The following is a 20,678-nucleotide window of genomic DNA, read 5'->3' as shown; positions in this document are numbered from 1 at the left end:
TATCTTCGAAATGTCGAATGGAAACGAGAAGAAAAGTTCAACGCACGATCTACACGTGCACGTGGTTCCATCGGTCGATGCGTCAGTGTACGTGGGCGGCGCGGCCGAAGCTCCCCGGTACTAAAATGGGTACACACGGTGTAGTAGTATCAGTCTGGCGTGGCATGGCATGCAGTCATGGTGGCGATCTCAAACTAAAGTCAAACGCCTAACCAGGCATAGACAAGGGCCGGTCAGGTGAGGTGAAGCTCAGAAGCTTAATTCTCGAATCTCCTGTTTTCATTTATCAAACGGATATGTGCGACAGCTGAGTAACATAACAGAGTATGTTTGACGGATTTCTAGATCTTAATAATGACCCTAAATAACTGCCTAACTAGCTATAAAGACAAAACAATCATTATTTATTTTTAGGCCCTATTAATTTAAAGTAAATGCAAAAAAGGCCATAAGTACTGAGTGAGATGAGCATGGCCTGGTCCACATGGCCAAGCCAGCAGAGATGCGAAGTTCAAAGACCAGCTATGCGTGAGATTTTCTGTGAATCTGAGTGAGATCACAGACATTGTGATTTGTGTACAATGTAAATGGGAATAGGTAAACCAGGGAACTCTCGCCCGCTACGGAGCCCACGCATATAAATGCGTGAGACTTGGTAGCTCTGAGCCTGAAGTTAAAATATCAAAAATTAAAGGTTGATATGTTAATACTTATTGCTGTTTCACTTTCAGAGTAAATTTCAGACCAAGCCAGGGCAAGGCAGTTCTCTTATTATTGCCCCTTTTGCTGTATGTGGTCAAGTTTGATAATTCAATTTCAAATTTAAACATTAGTATATTGGTTGTTTCATAGGATTTATCATTTAGGCCCTAACATTTTGTGTTTTTTTCAATTAACAGCAGCTGAGACCTAGTAATGCTGTAGGCAGCTATCCTGCTGATCGCTGATACCGTAGTTTATAGTATAGATGAGATGAACTCTCGGGATGTCCTTCAATTCTTCCCTGCAATCTGGCAGGATCTGTTGACAAGTGAACAGCCAGATTTCAACAGCTGTAGTGCAGAGGGAATGGAGAGGTTGCTTCAGAAGATGGGAGGCAGTTTCCATGGTGACAGAACATTATTTCCCTCGACCGGCTCTTCTCGCATTCAGAAGACGCCTGATTGGTTTGGGCTGTTGAGTACATTGGTAGCTAAAGACGATAGGATGAAGGATGGTTTATCATCATCTGAAGGGTAAGATTGGTTGTGTTGGTGGACGTTGAAGAAGAACAGAATTATGAGATGGAGAAATATTCTAGTATGATTCATAACTGATTTCTTATCAGGGCAGTGCTCTAGGGGGTGTGGGGGGGGGGTGGAAGTAGTTACTGCCCCTCCCCCTCTCTCTTTGACTTTATGATTTTTAATGCGGTGAAGTCAATTTTTGGAGAAAGATGAAAGAATGAGAATATAGAAGTCTAGAATACAACACAATATGAAAAATTAGAATCTTAGAAAGTTTATGGTCATCATGAATTTTTCTTCCCTGTTCAAATTAATTGGGAAAAAACAAAATCATTTTTGTCTCACCTGCGAAGCAAAGTGAGACTATAGGCGCCGCTTTTCCGACGGCGGCGGCGGCGTCAACATCAAATCTTAACCTGAGGTTAAGTTTTTGAAATGACGTCATAACTTAGAAAGTATATGGACCTAGTTAATAAAACTTGGCCATAAGGTTAATCAAGTATTACTGAACATCCTATTAGAGTTTCATGTCACATGACCAAGGTCAAAGGTCAGTTAGGGTCAATGAACTTAGACCATGTTGGAGGATTCAACATCGAAATCTTAACCTGAGGTTAAGTTTTTGAAATGTCATCATAACTTAGAAAATATATGGACCTAGTTCATGAAACTTGGACATAAGGTTAATCAAGTATCACTGAACATCTTGCATGAGTTTCACGTCACATGACCGAGGTCAAAGGTCATTTAGGGTCAATGAACTTTGGCCGAATTGGGGATATCTGTTGAATTCCCATCATAACTTTGAAAGTTTATGGATCTGATTCATGAAACTTAGACATAATAGTAATCAAGCATCACTGAATATTTTGTGCAAGTTTCAGGTCTCATGATTAAGGTCAAAGGTCATTTAGGGTCAATGAACTTTGGCCGAATCGGGGGTATCTGTTGAATTACCATCATAACTTTGAAAGTTTATTGGTCTAGTTCGTTAAACTTGGACATTAGAGTAATCAAGTATCACTGAACATCCTGTGCGCGTTTCAGGTCACATGACCAAGGTCAAAGGTCAATGAACTTTGGCCGAATTGGGTGTATCTGTTGAATTACCATCATAACTTTGAAAGTTTATGGATCTGATTCATGAAACTTGTACATAAGAGTAATCAAGTATCACTGAATATCCTGTTCGAGTTTCAGGTCACATGATCAAGGTCAAAGGTCATTTAGGGTCAATGAACTTTGGCCGAATCGGGGAAATCTGTTGAATTACCATCATAACTTTGAAAGTTTATTGGTCTAGTTCGTTAAACTTGGACATTAGAGTAATCAAGTATCACTGAACATCCTGTGCGCATTTCAGGTCACATGACCAAGGTCAAAGGTCAATGAACTTTGGCCGAATTGGGTGTATCTGTTGAATAACCATCATATCTCTGTAAGTTTATTGGTCTAGTTCATAAAAAGTGGACATAAGAGTAACCATGTATCACTGAACATCTTGTGCGAGTTAGAGTAGTTTTCAAAGTCAGCACTGCTGCTATATTGAACTGCGTGATGCAGGTGAGACGGCCAGAGGCATTCCACTTGTTATGATATGATATTGATCATGTTTGTCTAATTGCTCTTATATCAACAATTCTTAAGGCTGCTCCTTAAGATTTTGGTTTACAAATACATTCAGAGTCCTGTTTTTATGATCATTTTGATCTGTGATAAATTCCACAAGTATTTTGATGGCTCAAAATAATTAAAAAATATGTTTCTTTTGATCAGTCTGCCCCCTTCATTGATTATTGTCAGATTGTATTTTTCCTCTTGATGTTTCTGTTTGATACCTAGGTAGACTCTAGATTATATCCTTGTCTTGTGTTACAACAGGTGCAATTAAGAAACTTACATTAATCTTGATTGTTTAGTTAACAGTGAAGAATTGAGATCAATCTCAACCTCAGTTTGATTTAGATCAGTGACAGTTCTTGTAAGATTCATCCTATATCACTTTATTTTCCTTAACCAGTCAATGCCCTTGCTTAAATACTGAAAAAAAACCCAGACTTATGTATTATAGCTCCTCTTAATAATGAACATATAGTTGATTTTTGCTTCACTTGATTCTTCTTCTCTTTTAACCTAAAGGTCCGCCAGATTCTTTCAGCTATCAGTCCATCTTCAGCGAACCCTCTTAGCCGTTATCTCTCATCATGCAGCAGAAATGCCACTTCCTCTTCTTCAAAAATTAATGCGGTGCATACTGGATGACCAGCCCAAAGACCACTGGATGATGTTCCATCTACATGAACTACAGAACCACATTGCAACTTGCCTTCCCAACAGTCAGAGTCAAAGGTCAAAGGTCACACCAGTTTCCACAGGTTTTTTGACACAGCAGTCCAAAGGATTGTTCAGGAAAGTTTGTGAGTCGGTTGCTGCGACGGAGAATCGTCAGGGTAAGCCAACTGTTAGTAGTGAAAATGTAGGAAACCCATCATGTACAGTTCAGGCATCAAATGGATTCCAGAGTTTTGTGGAATATTTCAGAGAGAGTCAACGAGCAATTGAGATTCAAACCAAAGTCAAGGACAAGTTGATGGATTGGGATTTCCCACAAGGGACTTCTAGACCTGAAGATTCTTTTCATCAGAACCCAGTTAAACATGCATTTGACAATCAAGACCAGTCTGAATTGATCCTGCAAAAGCCAAAGAGGATGAAGCAAGGTAGTGATGATGAGGGTATTGTTCAACCTCCCCCTGTACTTGATGATCAAGCCCTTGATAGGCTTGTGGAAGAATCTGAAAATGAAGAGGGAGGGAAGGAGCATTGTATGAAGAGCAGCAATGGAAGCGGCCATGTTGATGATGTCATCAAAGCAGAGGAGGAAACTTTGGTTGCAGGTGATGTTATTGAAAGAGACCATTTCATTGAGGAGTTGAAATCTGACATTAAGGTTTGTACACATCTGGGTGATCCTATTAGACTGGTGCCAATTTATGACATTTTTGGTGTCCCTACGTGAAGGAATTTTGAGCTGTTGAGGCCATTTATAAACCTGACATGAACCTAGTTTAAATTTGCTACCAAATATTTGATCTCTCGGCCCTTCATTGTTTTCAATGTGTCATACATGAAATTACCCAGTATATGATATGATACACCTTAAATGTGTACTCGACACCCAATTTTTCGCCATAATTACTCTTCTCCATTTCTTCCTTTAAACTTTTCATTTTAGTCTCGAGCCAATGTTTAAACCTGAGGAGCATTTCATAAAACAATTGGTAATTTTCATCGACTATTTTGTTCTCAGCCAGATGCAAGAATTCCAATAGCTTATAACAAATAGTGAAAATTCCTATTTGTTTTATGAAATGTTCCCTTGAAGTCCATTGTAGGGACCCGATGTCTCATTTCAATTTTTGAATTACTTGCTGATTAGTATTCGGCCATCTTGATTTCAGACACTCATTATATTCTTCAACAGGAACCTTTTGGATTCATCAGCGTTTGTCCTAATGAGATAAGATTAAGTATTCAGATTGCTAATTATCCATTTTCACAAATGATTTAATGGAGAGATGATCCCCTGGGATTTGCTCTGTTAATCCTCCTGAATCTAGACCTTATCCTCTGCAACAACTAATTCCTTTATGACTCTTTTTCCCTTCCCTTATGGAAAATTCTCATACAGTCCAGTGCTAGTCTTCGTTGCTCATGAACCTATTGTTGTTATTGTAAAACTTGTTTACCCTGAAACATGTTCCATCATTTTTTTTGTCTTCAAATTGTAATATTATTTCAATTTGTATGCTATTATTTTGATTTAATTTGTATAATTATTGCAGATGAAGATAGATGCATTGAAGTCTGCCTGGCACAGTATAGGATGTACAGGAAATACAGAAGTATGTAATGAAGCGATCAGGTTCATGAGTACCTGTACCTCAGATCAGGTAAATTCATTATTGTTTTGTTTGAGATCACCTATTCCTGGGAGGTGAAAGGTGCATTGAATCACTTTGGTCTGATTAAACTGAAGCTACCACGACACAAGGGTTTCCTTACACCATGGTTTCCCCCTGCTCGTATATGAATAGTGCATCACTCTTCTCTACATTGGACCACCAGTAACAATCCTATCCAAAGGACAGGGGTACAATTGGTCAACACTTTCCTCCCCTTGATATCCGACAAGCAAATTATAGAAAAGGGTCATTAATTACTGTTCTTCCAATGCTGGGTGCCCAGCACTTTCTTCTGTAAAGTGAATACATTGGCATTTTCCATGGATGAGGTCCGAACCATTTCCTTTTCAGCCCCCTGCCCCCCCCCCCATTTGCTACTGTCTCCAGTAATGAGTATGAAGCAATTTCTTTTTCATGGAAGTTCATTGTCAGATTTTCATTTAAATTCAGAGATAAAGAAGAATTATATTTTTGAAGTAGATATACTGATCAATATTTGAATGGAGTTCTTTCTATCTCTTTTTCCCTCACACCCTCTATGTCTGTTTCTGTGCTTTTCCCTCCTATCTTCCACCTCTTCATTCTCTATACCCCTCTATCCCATCCTGTCCGCTCCCTCTCCCACTCCCCTCTCTTTCCTTCCCCCTCTGACTTCTCCACTTTTTTCCCTTCCTCCACCCCCCGGTCCTTCTCCCCTCTCTCTTTATACCAATCTCTATTCTACCTTCTCAGTTATCAAAGCTGTGTTTCTACCTTGATGTGACGACCATTGATGTATCTACACTACCTGCTGTATGTCAAAGCATTACTCCAATGGCGGATCTGTTCAGTTACACAGCCACAGGAATTCTTGCAAAGAATCTTTTCTTAGACAAGGTAATCTTCTAATCTATCAATGTGCAGCAAAACCTGTTTTCAATTGCAACCACATGCATAAATGCCAAGTATTCCTAATAAAAAGGAACAGAAGTTTGGATGATCAGCCGATGAGTGATGTCATGAGTTATCGGTAATGTGATTCGGTTTCCTCATTCTAAACCCTGTTTCCTCTCCCCGACAGAGTTATATTTTTCCCAAGGGATTATATTTTGCCCGAAGTGCACAGCTCTTAGGGAAAATATTTTCCTGAGGGAAAATTATAGCTTCGGAGGGGAGTTTATATGTTATTTATTAAAATGATAGACCCGTCAATATCTGTTATATTATAAAGTCTATGTGGATTCGCCATCTGGAATCATTATCACTCTCGCTCTCTGATTAACCCGAAATTCTTTGTTTCAGATTGGTTCAGCAACCTTTTTTCACACTCTAAACACCAACACCAACCCTTGAAATCACTCAAGGTACACTCATTGTGAATGTGAAAGAAAGCAAATAGCATTGGGATGTAGCCTATTGAATATAAATGAGTTGAATTATTTTTAATCTCTAATTTTTGTCTCTTTTGTACTATTTTATTTTTAATTATAGCTTCGGAGAGGAGTTGAAATGTTATTTATTAAAAAGATAGACCAGGCTATATATAGTCTATGTGGATTCGCCATCAAAAATTGCTTTCATTATCATTCTGGCTCTCTGATAAACCCAAAATTTTTTGTTTCAGATTGGTTCAGCAACCTTTTTTCACGCTCTCGACACCAACACCAACCCTTGAAATCACTCAATATACACTCATTTTGAATGTGAAAGAAAACAAATAGGCAATTGAATGTATTGAAAATAAATGGGTTGAATTATTTTTAATCTCTAAATTTTGTCTGTTTTCCTTGTACTATTTTGAAGATGACATCTTTGACCCAAAGGCCACCCAGAGCTTTGAATTCTGCCCTCGTATGTTTCACCCAAGCCTTTCCTAAACCAGCCATAGAGGGAGCCCTAGCACCATGTATCCAATCTGATGCATCATCCATCCAGTTTGACCTTGTGTCCAAAGTGGCTAAAGAGGCTTTGACCAATGACCACAAAGTGTTTCTAGTCAGGTCAGCTATTTCAACGTAATGAAAAATCAAGGGGAAATTCGAACCCAAATTAAAGGTTTTTTTAGAGTTAGAGAAAGAAAAATCAGGCAAGGAGATAGATGAAATTTCAGAAAGTCAAGCAATGAGAAATTTGTTTAATTTCTAAAAATGGGTAATCACCACACATATTGAAGGCTTCAAATTGGTTTTTGTCTCACCTGCGAAGCAAAGTGAGACTATAGGCGCCGCTTTTCCGACGGCGACGGCGGCAACATCAAATCTTAACCTGAGGTTAAGTTTTTGAAATGACGTCATAACTTAGAAAGTATATGGACCTAGTTAATAAAACTTGGCCATAAGGTTAATCAAGTATTACTGAACATCCTATTAGAGTTTCATGTCACATGACCAAGGTCAAAGGTCATTTAGGGTCAATGAACTTAGACCATGTTGGAGGATTCAACATCGAAATCTTAACCTGAGGTTAAGTTTTTGAAATGTCATCATAACTTAGAAAATATATGGACCTAGTTCATGAAACTTGGACACAAGGTTAATCAAGTATCACTGAACATCCTGCATGAGTTTCACGTCACATGACCAAGGTCAAAGGTCATTTAGGGTCAATGAACTTTGGCCGAATCGGGGATATCTGTTGAATTCCCATCATAACTTTGAATGTTTATGGATCTGATTCATGAAACTTAGACATAATAGTAATCAAGCATCACTGAAAATTTTGTGCAAGTTTCAGGTCTCATGTTAAGGTCAAAGGTCATTTAGGGTCAATGAACTTTGGCCGAATCTGGGGTATCTGTTGAATTACCATCATAACTTTAAAAGTTTATTGGTCTAGTTCGTTAAACTTGGACATTAGAGTAATCAAGTATCACTGAACATCCTGTGCGCGTTTCAGGTCACATGACCAAGGTCAAAGGTCAATGAACTTTGGCCGAATTGGGTGTATCTGTTGAATTACCATCATAACTTTGAAAGTTTATGGATCTGATTCATGAAACTTGTACATAAGAGTAGTCAAGTATCACTGAACATCCTGTTCGAGTTTCAGGTCACATGATCAAGGTCAAAGGTCATTTAGGGTCAATGAACTTTGGCCGAATCGGGGAAATCTGTTGAATTACCATCATAACTTTGAAAGTTTATTGGTCTAGTTCGTTAAACTTGGACATTAGAGTAATCAAGTATCACTGAACATCCTGTGCGCATTTCAGGTCACATGACCAAGGTCAAAGGTCAATGAACTTTGGCCGAATTGGGTGTATCTGTTGAATAACCATCATATCTCTGTAAGTTTATTGGTCTAGTTCATAAAAAGTGGACATAAGAGTAACCATGTATCACTGAACATCTTGTGCGAGTTAGAGTAGTTTTCAAAGTCAGCACTGCTGCTATATTGAACTGCGTGATGCAGGTGAGACGGCCAGAGACATTCCACATGTTTAGTGATGTCATCAATGTCAAAGCAAGGACTACTCTTCCATTTACGCCAACATAAAATGGATAAATTGAACTATTTTACAAAAGTTGTATTTCATTTTATATTTGTTTACAGATTGTTTAGTGAAAGAACACTGCATGAAACATTCTTGATTTTATCAATCTAAGAGGTTTTAAGTAATTTTCATGGATGTCTGTTTAAATTAACAAGGAAAACATTAAAGCTGATCATTTAAAGGCAAAGTGCGAAAGGATAATTATTTCCATAATCATTTAATTATTTCAGGAGTTTGCTTGGGTCTCCAGGTTTGGTATGGTCAGAGGAGGTCACTGGTTTTGTCCAAAATATGTTGGACATGAAGGTAAATGACTTATTTTTTAGATGACCCGTGTGGTCACTTGTAGTCTTCAACTGCCTTGTCTATGTTGAACCTATCAAACATACAACACACACAAAGACTGAAAACATCACTTGTGTAACAATACTTCACAAATACCCCTGCAAATACTTACTATAAACAGTCATGTAATCTTGTTTATTATTCTTTTTTATTCACCAGAGTACTAAAAAATTGAATTTTAAGTATATTCTTGTGAAGCTCTCTGTTAATGGAATGTAAAAAATGAAGCCAACAATTTTTTTTAAGTGTGAGCCTGTGTTTGGTCTTTAAAAGGACCATCCAAACACTGTTTTGACAGGGATGTTGGTTGGTTGGGTTTAGTGGTGATGGTGTTAGTCCATTGATATCCGATGATTTATAAAAGGCTATGCGAGGGGGATTCCACATCTTGTCAGTTGATATGTCTCAGGAGAATGGTGAACTGTAAACTGTCGTAATGATTCATTCTTTTCAATAGAAACCTTCAGAAATGACTACTTTCAATATGCTATGTAAATGTTGATTATTTCATTATGTATTTTTGTTTCAGTTGGATATGGATTCATCCCTCCTTGGTCTGTTGTGTACATCTCTAGGGCAGAATGGAATAACCCAGTCTAAATGTAAGAAGTTTGCCAAGCTACTTCTGGCTGTCATCAACAAGTATAGTAAACAGGTATTCACTTCATCTACAAGCAGTTGGGCTACCTCTCAGTCTAATATCCATTTGGGCCCTGTTGCATAAAAGTTACTATTATGGTAACTTCCCTGAAATCCTTGATTGTAATTGGTTGATTAGCATCTACCATGGTAGATACTATTTGATGACCATGTTACCATAATAGTATACAAATATATTAGGCTTTGAGTAAGTATAGCAGAAATTATTTGTCTGAGGTTGGACTGACATTACTATTTTTCCCGAGGAGAAATGGTAATTTTGCCATTACAACTGAAGATGAATAATTCCCTCTATACTTTCGAAATAAAGGCCTGGTATATTTGTTTTATATCCTACATAAACAGCAGATCTTGATAATCTAGTTTTTGTACACGTTCATCTTTTTTCAAATCTGAACCAAAATATAGATAATGCAATGCTTCCACAAGTGCCCTCCCCCTGGGACCAAATGGTATATGGGCTGAAAAGATATTAGATCAAACGGTCAGTGGGCTAAAAAGCAATTATACCAAAGGTTCAGTAGACAAACTGATTAAGACACATCTGGATTAGACAAAGGGAGATGAGATCAAATAGAAAATAGACAAAGCTGTTGTATACCAAGTTATAAATAAAATAGTCTTCCTTCTTAGGACAAAACCATGTAAAGAAAACAGAAATTGTTCACTTGTTTTTCAGGATAGATATCTGGTAACCAGGGTTTGCTTACCATTTTATGCCATAGTACCTTTAAAGGCATTTAGCCTCATTACCAGGTGGGTGTTTCATAAAGCTGTTCGTAAGTTGAGAGCGACTTTAAGAACGACTGGTGATCCTTTCTTGTGGAAAATGCTATATTCATTGGCGATGGTTCAAGGACGTAAGAAAGGTTCACCAGTTGCTCTTAACTTACAAACACCCACCTGGTTCCATGGAGAGGAAATGAAGTCTGGTCCTCAGGTTGCCTGCTTACCATTCATGCTTACTTAGCATTCAAAATCACCACCCCACCATTAACTTATTGTAATGACATTAACTATAATTGTTTTCTTGATGTCATTTCAGATAACCCCTGATCATGTGACTCACTTGCAGAGGTCAGTAGAGGTCAACCAGACGTTCCTCAAGAAAGCATGTCAAGGGGCGTTGAAGAAGATCAAGAACTGATAACAAAGCAGCTGAGAAGACCTTTGATAAGTCAGTTTCTACAGGAGTATATTGAGTATGGTGTGGAATAAATTGGAGTTTGGTTGAAGCAAGCACCAGTCATAACACCCTACAGTACTTGGGAGGAAATGTGTTCCGTAGGTAATTTTGATTAAGGGGCTGAATATTGATGCTGGTGTTAGGACAAAATAAACACCAGTCACAATGCTATACTTGAAGCACCATTGGTGTTGAGGCAAAATAAACACCAGCTATAATACCTTATTTGAACTGAGGATGGTGTATAATCACCAGCCGCAACATCCGGCTTGAATTGTTTGTTCGTATTAGGTTAAAATATACACCAGCTATAACTCTTTCAAATTTAGTTTAGGGTTAAGTTAACAACTAACACCAGCCACATCACCCTACATAAATAGTTGGTGTTGGATTGAAGCAAACCACAACCACAACACCTTTCTTGAAATGAGTTTGGTGTTGTGCTTTAATAAACCCCAACTACAATACTCTACTTGCTGCATGGCTGATGATAGATCATTTGTTTCCAATGATAATTTGGGAGCTCAGTTCATTTGTAGATGCAATTTTATTGTTTATTTTTTATGGTGTTCAGTCTTTGTTTTTGGTTTTGGTGTTTGGGAAAACCCAACACCAACCAGAACACTGAACTTGGAAGTTTGACTAGTGTTAATTTAGCATAACTTGGTGACTTGGTGATGAGCTACCAAAAATATTATAGTTTTTAAATCAAAAGTTTGGTTTTGAACTGTGGTACAACTCCATACCTAACATTGTACATTGAACTAACCAAATCTTGCAGATGAAAACACTTGGACCAAAATTCTTCCAAAGGAATTCTTGTTGTGCGCTCGTGTGTGATCATTACACATCGTATATACATCAGAGAAACTACAAAAAGTAATCATCCTACCAAATGTTATCCTTTATTTTCTTCCGGTTTAATATATCATTAATCATAGTGCTATATGGTTAATGCAGATTAGAAATTCTGTTTAGGTAGTTGGTATGCTTAGTCAGGATTAGGTAATCTGCATTGTAGGGATTAGGTAATCTGTGTGGTTCTAAATGCTATCAGTAGTGGATATAATGATATTTCATTACCAAACTTATCTAGCATGAAATAATTGAAAAAATATTCCTCTCTTTCTCCACATTTCCTTATACTTGTGGATTGAATTTCATTCCAGGATTCTTTGAATATTTTGGAATATTTGGGCATGTCAAATTTTCCAGTAGTTGTTCCTTCCTTTTTTTGTTGTTGTTGCCGCTTTTAATGTTAGATGTGTAGATATCTTCTCCGCGTGTTTCCGTAGCTCCGTAGAAAAGCAAATTTGATTTCCTGTTGTGGATTTCCATCATCGTTATTTTGTCCTGTAGCTTCTGTATTTCCTCTTGAAGAGTCGACTTTACTTTGGGAATAATTTCCTTCTCGATTTCGTTGATTTTCCCGGTATGAAAAACAACGCTATCCTTAAGTTCATCAAACCTCTTATTAATTTGACTAACCTCATTTGAAAGTTGATCAATCTTGTCTCCTAGGTTAATTAATTGAACTGACTAACCTCATTTGAAAGTTGATCAATCTTGTCTCCTAGGTTAGATGTAGATTCTGATATTTTCTTGTAAAGGTCTGCTAGGGATAACTGAGGTAGGCTGTTACCCGCTTCTTGGGTTGATGTTTGAAGGGCTGGGGGCGTCTTGTTAGCCGTCTTAGAGCGAGTACTTGGGTACATGATGACTACGAATAAATCGAAGAAAATGCAGTGAGAAGAGTGTATCTGGTTATTCGTAGTAAGATCAGTTTTGATGAAATGAAGACATTAATAATCCTAATAATCCATACGCAAGTGCAGTAATTCAAATATCAGGTACATCCTTATAGTCATGATAGTTGCGGCGACATTGGCCAAGAGCACTCAGTTAAAGTACGTCCGTCCCCATCGGTGGTCAAGCAGTGTAATGTCAGTCTTCATCTTTTCAATAGCGTTCTATTAGATTTCAACATTCCTCTTGTGTCCTTTTTATGATTAAATGGACCATCATCTTTCACAGGAGAAAGCGTTGCCTCTTTTGCCACAAAGAAATCTTGTTTTAACAGTATATCTGTAATATTCATCAGACCTATCCATTTAACACTCATTAACAAATGAAACTAATATTATTTAGGGTAATGCCACAAGGCAGGGGGGGGGTTGATGTCAGGATCGATTTGCTCCTGCATCTACAATTTTGTGAGAAATCTGCTTCCTGAGGTTCCTTTTTTTTACCATTTTTCTATGGATTTGCAATTCTATTTAGAGACAAGTTTTGCTCTTCATTCTTGCAAAATTTAGAGGTTGAATTCCTGTACAAACAAATATGAGCATTGGTCAGTAGTCATGAAACCAAATACATTTTCCTACAGCTGATAGAAACATTTTCTGATTTTTTTTTAAATCAACAAATTTGAAATTATTGAGAATGTCCCCAAAAAGCCACTCAACTGCCACACGGACACAGTTCATGGACCTGTTGTAGGCTTCTTGTTCAGGCGTGAGGTTGTTCCCCTTGAAGTGCCACTGTAGCTGGGCATGAATAGGGTATGCAGAGTCCCCATATATACATAGCAGATTTCCATCCAGATCATGGGAAAAGTTCTCCAATTCTGCGTAAAGCCCAGACTCTTGGAGCATGTAACTATCATGTCGCCTTCCCTCTACAGGTCCATCTAAATGGGCAATCAGTCCATAAGCAGCGACTACACTTTGATACTTCAAAGCATGTAACCTTTTGTGGCCATTGTAGACCACACGCTGGTTTTGGCCTGGGCGGCATATTGGTCTCACCGTCCCATCAACAAAGCCCCAACAATTCTCCAATGTTGCTCCCTTCTCTGCTACTGCAGCAGCAAATCTGGCAAGATTCTCTGGTGACAGCCAAGGTTGTTGTAAAGTACATAATAAAAATCCATAATTATACAGGAAATTAACCATGAATGTTGCTATCAGGCACAATTGCGACACGCTGTTCCCAAACATCTTGATAAGATCTCCTTATCGACATGGATAAGCAAATCTTGCCAGGAGGATACATAGTGCCTCTTGATCCATTGCTGCATCAGATCCTTGGAGGTAATTGTAGAACTTCTTTCAGATAGTAGATGTCATCTCTCTTGAATCTAACCAAGGAAAAAAAGGACAAAATACTTCATTTTAATCATGCTCATGCAGTTTCATAAAACCTACAGTTACACAAATGTGATGCAAAAGGGTATTGGTAATTTATGGCTGAATTATACCTATTCTTTCTTACTTGTATACATGTATTGAGCTGTACGCTACTGACATGTGTTCACACATTCCAACATTTTTTTACAGACTAAAACATAGAAACAGGGATGGGGTAGGGCGTTTGTGATCTGTGTGAAATCGCCTGGTGCAGCTCAGTCAGATATGGAGGTCTGAAGATTATCATGCTCAAATAATCATTTTTTTTTTTCAAATCAAATATTCTTTGATTTCACGCACAGTTTACCCAAGTACTTATATAAGACATTCACATCCCCCCTTCATTCTTGCAGCCTATGGTAATGTGCCTTTATTTGTTCATAAATCTTGATCAATTATGTCCCATACTCGTCAATGAAAATATTATTACCTATAGGTGGCTATTGATTTTGCTGTTTGTTTTTTTTTGTTTTTTGCTGTACCTAATCAAATAGGAAATTGAGAACTATCATCACCATCACAAACACCTCTTTTTATTCGTCTGCACACTGTAAGAACAGAATACACTTGTCGGGAGCTTTTTCCGGGTCGATGATGTCCGGGCTGTTGATGGCCACCAAGGCACGTCTTTTCGGTCTCACACTTCCATTTACAGTTTGGACAATGTATGAGCGTGGTTGATGGGCCTCACTGATTCTACTGACCACCTAGGGCTTGGTCTCTGATCCACACTCTACTACCACATCTTTTAATGCCTCTGGCCACCATTGGTGGTGCCATAACCCACAAGGCATCTCTTTTGAAGCTTAACTTACAAGCTTCATTTTATGCTTCCATGACTTTTCATCAACCACTTGTTTTGATGTACCTAAATTTTAAATTAAGTTTTCTAAGTTTTGATTTGTCACTTGAAAGCATGCTGATCTTATTGTCTTGCTGGTTTGTAATTCTGGAATCATTTTGTTTAGCCTGGTTTCCAACTTCCCTGCAACCACTCGATCTCACACGTCAGGCATGTCTGATGTCTGCTAGATTGGTGTTAGGTATATCAAAAGTTTTGCATGCCTCCTTCACAGGAGATCATATAGCTTGCTGCTTAGATTTCTTCAGTGGCGCTGGACGGTAGTTTATATTACGTTACATCTCAGGGTAATGCGTACAGTGAAAAAATGCTGAATGAGAAGCGCTAGATTTAGTTTTTCAAATGTTTTTTTTCATATTTTAAGCTAATAAAAAGGTACATGCAAGATACAAACTCACTCACACTTCTTCAGGCTCTCCTGAGACCTCAAATAAAGTTCATTCCTTGCATAAACCCTGTCGTGATATATTTTAAATCCCCAAATTAATAAAAGGCAGTCAAAATGTATAAAAAAACCAGGATCAACCTCTTGACACGTCATCAGCAGTCTATTTCTAATTTGCCTTGTTCTTATGATGGGTTTCTAGGGAGAATGTGTGTTTGGTTAGTTTTCCTTCCAAGTCTTTGAGGCCAAAGAACTCCATAGCTGCAGAAAGGACCTTTCCACTAGATCATGAGCATCATTGATGTTCTTCATGTGGTCACTTGTGACATTTTGTGGTTTAGGGAAATTTTTTGCAGAGTATATTGATCCTATTTTCTATTTTCCCTCTAGATGATGGGTTGTACAGTTGTCTTCATATGGCTTGTAAAAAGTGAAGAAAGTCTGAACAATTTGAGGCAGTTCTCTGAAAATGACTCATCTTAGGAAATGACCACACACACTGTGGTTATATATATTAAAGATAAATACCAGTAGTTGCAGTAAACACTGATTTCATGAGAAAGTCTATAAAACCAGGCTTAATTGTCAGTATATCATCAAGGATCTAGATCTGGTACAGTTAAATAAACTGAACTTCGTGAAATCTTGAAATCTACGCTGAAAAATGTTCACACTGAACATCACCAACACAGATAGGCACACGTGGGACAGTGTATTATTATTGCTGGAATAAAGACCCGACGGAAGTGACCGAATCCACGCTTATTTTGCTTATTTCTCAGCAATTACACAATTTCTTCCAGAATCCTTTGGCACATATTTTTTATTCATACAAACAGACACTTGGGTGGTCATTATATTAGATTCTGTAAAAAGTCATTTCGAGATCGTTACCAAAACTGGAATTTATCTTTAACTTGGAAGACAGAAATAATGCCGAGTAAGACGTAGCTCTCGGGTTTCCTTTTTATGGCAAGCTTTTGGCCTTTGTCAGGCTGTAATTTTATTGCTGAACTCTCATCGACTTGAGAGGGCGGTGTATTGTTCGGTGGGATGGTGACCAGAAGAATTGTCGTTTTGGCGCCTGAGAGGGTGGTGTGGAGTGTTATAGTCACAGAAATTGGGACTGAGCGTCCGATGTAACAATAGTAGCAATAGGTTGTATACAGTGCGTATCAAAAAAAGTTTACACTTTGAAAAAATCCTGTAAAATAATACATTTGTAATATCCTGAAGATTTTTCCACATTTTAACATTGGTACAGATCCATTTAAGCAAATAACAATATAACTGTCGAAAAATATTTCAGCTTGAATGAGCACCACTTACTTTTGAAAAGTAAGTGAAAAATGATTTGCGCAGAACTTTGAAATGATTATGCGAATAAAAGTAGACTTAATCATGAAGAACACGTGGAATTTAGCTAGTAAAATTGATTTGAAGATATCTTGTACCTTTTTTTACTTTTTTCCTTGCCCAAAACACTTCGAAGAGTGTATTTCGCCCCACCCCACTCCCCCACATACCGAGGCCATCGTGATGATATTTGCTTTACACTAAGGTGTGATTTACATGAAATGGCTTAGGCTTGATTTTCGTTTTGTCAATCATTGCAAGCTTAAGAAAAGTGTGGAGAAACAAGTATATAATGAATAATGAAATGCAAATCCACTTTAAATGATAAAAGCTTAGTGAAAAAATGCTGGAGATGTATGATATAAACTTTTGTTCAGGTTCAGTTATGTCCTCAGATCCAGCTGGCAAAAAAAGGGTGAAGGTTATGCTTAGTAAGTGTTGAAATTTCAATTTGGGTGGCATAATTGTTACAAAATGCTTGAATGTATTTGTTTTATTTCAATTGACTAAAAGTGCAAGGGAAATGTGTGTCAATTCTTTCACAGGGTAGGTTTGAATTCGCCCTTTCCCCTTGACACAGCTGCGAGCTTTACAAAAATGGACAGTGCTCACTCAAGTGTAACATTCTGTCAAAACTTTTACTTTCATTGTATAGATGAGACCCAAACCCAAGGTTATATGTGAAAAAATTGCCCTCATGTTGTATATTTTTTAATTCCCAGGGCTTTTTCAAAGTGTAAACTTTTTTTGATACGCACTGTATATTGCTAATTTTACTGCTCTTAGATATGTCTACCAAAGAAAAAGCAAGCACAGTGGACACCCATGATCACAAGATGGTATACATCTCAAAGTCAATAAAGCAGCAACCCCCTGGACCTCAATCACTCCATTGCCTCACCTTCCACTCACCCTACAGCCCAATCATCAATGTCTAAATCTTGTATCTCTCATGCTACCTTATCGAAAATCTCTCACACAGGCAAAGTCTTCACCTTTGCCACAGGTTTGTAGAAATCAATGAGCTCTCTAAGGAAAACTCTACAGATTTCAAGGGTGCCACTCTGCCTTCTCCAATCACTAATGTGCCATGTACTCTATCAGTGGCATCAATCATGTAAATATCTAGTTGTACTTGCATCTGTGAAGTGGGGAAACTGTACTGACTTCATTGGCTCAAAGTCTGCAGGTTTTTAGCACCAGCGATTGAGAGAGATTTAAGTTCCAGTATATCCGTTCTCCATCTTTCCCATCTTACTCAAAGATCATCTGGAAGCGGATCGTCGTCCTGTTTGCATCGCTTGGCCCACATGATGTTCTTTGATGATGTCATCATGGGATGCTACTTGTTCCAAGATTCTGTTAACATTTCCATGGTTTCCTATTCCAGAATGTTCATCATGACCATGTTGGTCTAGTGTTTGAGTACATGTCAACAAACTGACTTGCCCAAGTGTTTTTATGTCGTGTAGATATTTCATGCAGTCCTTTGCCTTCAGGGAGAACCTGGCTTCATACAGCTTGTCCCTTTTCCGTCTGTTTATGAAACGGACAACCACTTGTCGGCTCTTAACCCTATCTCTCTTTTCCCAAGGCGGTGACACAATGATATGTCATCAGGGCATATCTCAACACCAACTTCCCTGCCTACCTTGGCAACACTTTCTAGGATCTGTTCCTTTGTCTCCTCTGCCTCCGGGATCTCAGCGAGCTGAAGGTTATCCCGTCGTAGGTCTTGGTGAATCTCATCTTTCTGGAATTGAATTCGCATGCAGATGTGGATTGATGTTCTCCTTAATTGTATTTAGACAGGCCTCCTTTACCACTTGCAGTATTTGTGGTAGTGCTGCTTTAAGCGCTGTGTCCACAGTCTTGTCTATTATCCGTGAGATCTGGCCACCTACTACCCCACCCTCACTAAGCTCCCCACACAGCTCATCGAGATTGAACTGACACAGTGCGAGACATATTATGGTCTTCCTCTGTTGCTATCCCCCTCTTCTGCTCAACTGCTCTGTCAATTCCTGGGTGGGCAATAAAAAGGTTTAGCTTTCATTTTCTTGCCATTAGTTTTTTTTGTTTAAATCTTGGATTTTTCGCCGATATACTTCTTCATCCTTCCTAGTTCCTGAGCTCTTTTGTCCTCAGACAGGTTTTTTTTTTATTCCAGCCTTTCCTTGAAACATTCTGTACAATAGAACATAACAGATGCAGGATATATATTTTACAATGCATCAAGTTCAAATTACATATAACCTTTGCACTGATTGGACGTACTCTCCTAAGTCCAACCACATGGCCAAGGAAGGACACCTGCGCATGAGCATAGTCTGACTTTTTCAGATTTACAGTTAGGTTTGCCTTGGAGATACGATCAAAGAGAGACTTCAGACACGTTGCAGATGCTCTTCCCATGTGTGCTATACACCACTATGTCATCAAGCTGTTTGTACATTTCGTCAAATTTTCCAATAATGAAGTCAATTTAAGTGATAGCCTCGCTCTGTTTATCCTTCATTGAGGCTAGCTCTGCTCCGAAATCTGTCAGCTTGCCCATCACGTCGGCCAGTGTATACCCCTGGGGCACTTCCTGGGCCTGCCACAGCTTTGCTTCCCCTCTTTCCAGGCATCATGACTGAGATTAATGTACAGCACACAATAAAGTGGGTTGTACTAGAAGAAGTAATGAGGCGACTTGGTTATATAGATGTGAAGGTTACACTTCGTAATTCCAAAGCTTCGTAATTCCGAAGGTTCTTTATTCCGAAGGTTCGTAATTCCGAAACACGCAAATTGCCTATACCTCGATGTTCGTTAATCCGAAAACGAAAAAGGGTTCGTTAATCCGAACATTTGTGGCGTAATTCCTTCGGAATTACGAACCTTATTTCGTTTTCGGATTAACGAACCTTCGGAATTACGAACCTTATTTCGTTTTCGGATTAACGAACCTTCGGAATTACGAACCTTATTTCGTTTTTGGATTGACGAACCTTCAGAATTATGAACCTTCGGAAATACGAACCTTCGGAATTACGAATGTATGTGGATGTGAAGACAGCAAAAACAAGAGTACATGGGACTATGTATTAACACTAACTGTCCGTGATGGCAAATTTAGCAGCACAAATTACTCTTAAAACTAGGCAGAATAGACAGTGTTGATATGTGTTTCTCACCACATCCAGGTTTCCACAAAGAATATGAACTGTATAAAATATCAAAATTATAACACTTTCCATGATCAGAAAAGACAAATTTAAGAGACCAATCTGAGTCCAGTTATGTCCAGTGTTAACAAGCGAGGTTCATCTAGTCTCATCTTGCTGTTTGGACTTATGTGATTGTCATTGACTAATCGTCCAAGAATACCATCATCATTTGATGCATCAATACAGATAAGTTTTCCTTTGCCAGGATATTGCACTGTGTTTGCCTCCTTTGACAGGAACGTGGTTCGATAGTCTCCATATTTCACTAGCTTCAATAGTCACTGAATGCTGTAGCATAGTATGCTTAACTTATTTTGAAACACTCATTTGCACCTTTCAAAAAGGGAAGTATTCTACTCATGTGTCTTGGGCAAAAAGACTAATTGCTATGACAACATCCACAAATTTATGCTCCCAACTGACCCCCCCCCACATGTACACTGTAATAGAGGTACTATGGAGAATACTCCCATCCATTTCCTCCCCCCAAGTAATTAACATTTTTAAAATAGAAGAAATATTCCATTATTCTGAACTGAGTTAAAGTGACAATATGCACAAGTGGAATTTTAAAAGTGTAGGGCCAAAAGGAGTGAATTTTGCAAGCATCTAGATATATGCATTACAATGTAACACAAAGGGGAACAATACATCTATTACATTACAAAATGCCTCTAGTTAATAGAAGCCTTGACATACACCAAAGCTTGAAAGTTCATCATCTGATCAGTACAGAACTGCTGTAACAGAGCTGAACAGAAAAAATAGAACAAAAGAAAAAGGATCCATTCATTTTATAAGATATAGCTCTCTTATTTTAA

The 20,678-nt window shown here is 38.2% G+C and overlaps 1 protein-coding gene and 2 long non-coding RNA genes across 3 annotated transcripts; all 3 read left to right on the top strand.

Annotated features, from left to right (window-relative positions):
* Position 1: 1 nt before the first annotated feature.
* LOC121421373 (Fanconi anemia group E protein-like) lies at positions 2-11,152 on the top strand. The gene is made up of 9 exons (XM_041616071.1): positions 2-324; positions 900-1,235; positions 3,366-4,176; positions 5,072-5,179; positions 5,924-6,067; positions 6,974-7,170; positions 8,894-8,969; positions 9,538-9,663; positions 10,714-11,152. Exons 2-9 carry the CDS (start codon positions 973-975, stop codon positions 10,813-10,815), a joined length of 1,827 nt encoding a protein of 608 aa, XP_041472005.1. The 5' UTR covers positions 2-324; positions 900-972; the 3' UTR covers positions 10,816-11,152.
* A 1,139-nt stretch (positions 11,153-12,291) lies between these two features.
* On the top strand, positions 12,292-13,195 carry LOC121421766. Its single transcript, XR_005971038.1, has 2 exons — positions 12,292-12,375; positions 12,432-13,195. It is a non-coding gene; the product is annotated as an uncharacterized LOC121421766 (long non-coding RNA).
* Positions 13,196-17,772: 4,577 nt separating this feature from the next.
* LOC121421672 lies at positions 17,773-20,236 on the top strand. The gene is made up of 2 exons (XR_005971020.1): positions 17,773-19,360; positions 19,703-20,236. It is a non-coding gene; the product is annotated as an uncharacterized LOC121421672 (long non-coding RNA).
* The last annotated feature ends 442 nt before the right edge of the window (positions 20,237-20,678 follow it).

Source organism: Lytechinus variegatus, chromosome 9 (genome assembly GCF_018143015.1).
Source record: "Lytechinus variegatus isolate NC3 chromosome 9, Lvar_3.0, whole genome shotgun sequence".
Lineage (NCBI taxonomy): Eukaryota > Metazoa > Echinodermata > Echinoidea > Temnopleuroida > Toxopneustidae > Lytechinus > Lytechinus variegatus.
This window is presented reverse-complemented; position numbering and strand designations above follow the sequence as displayed.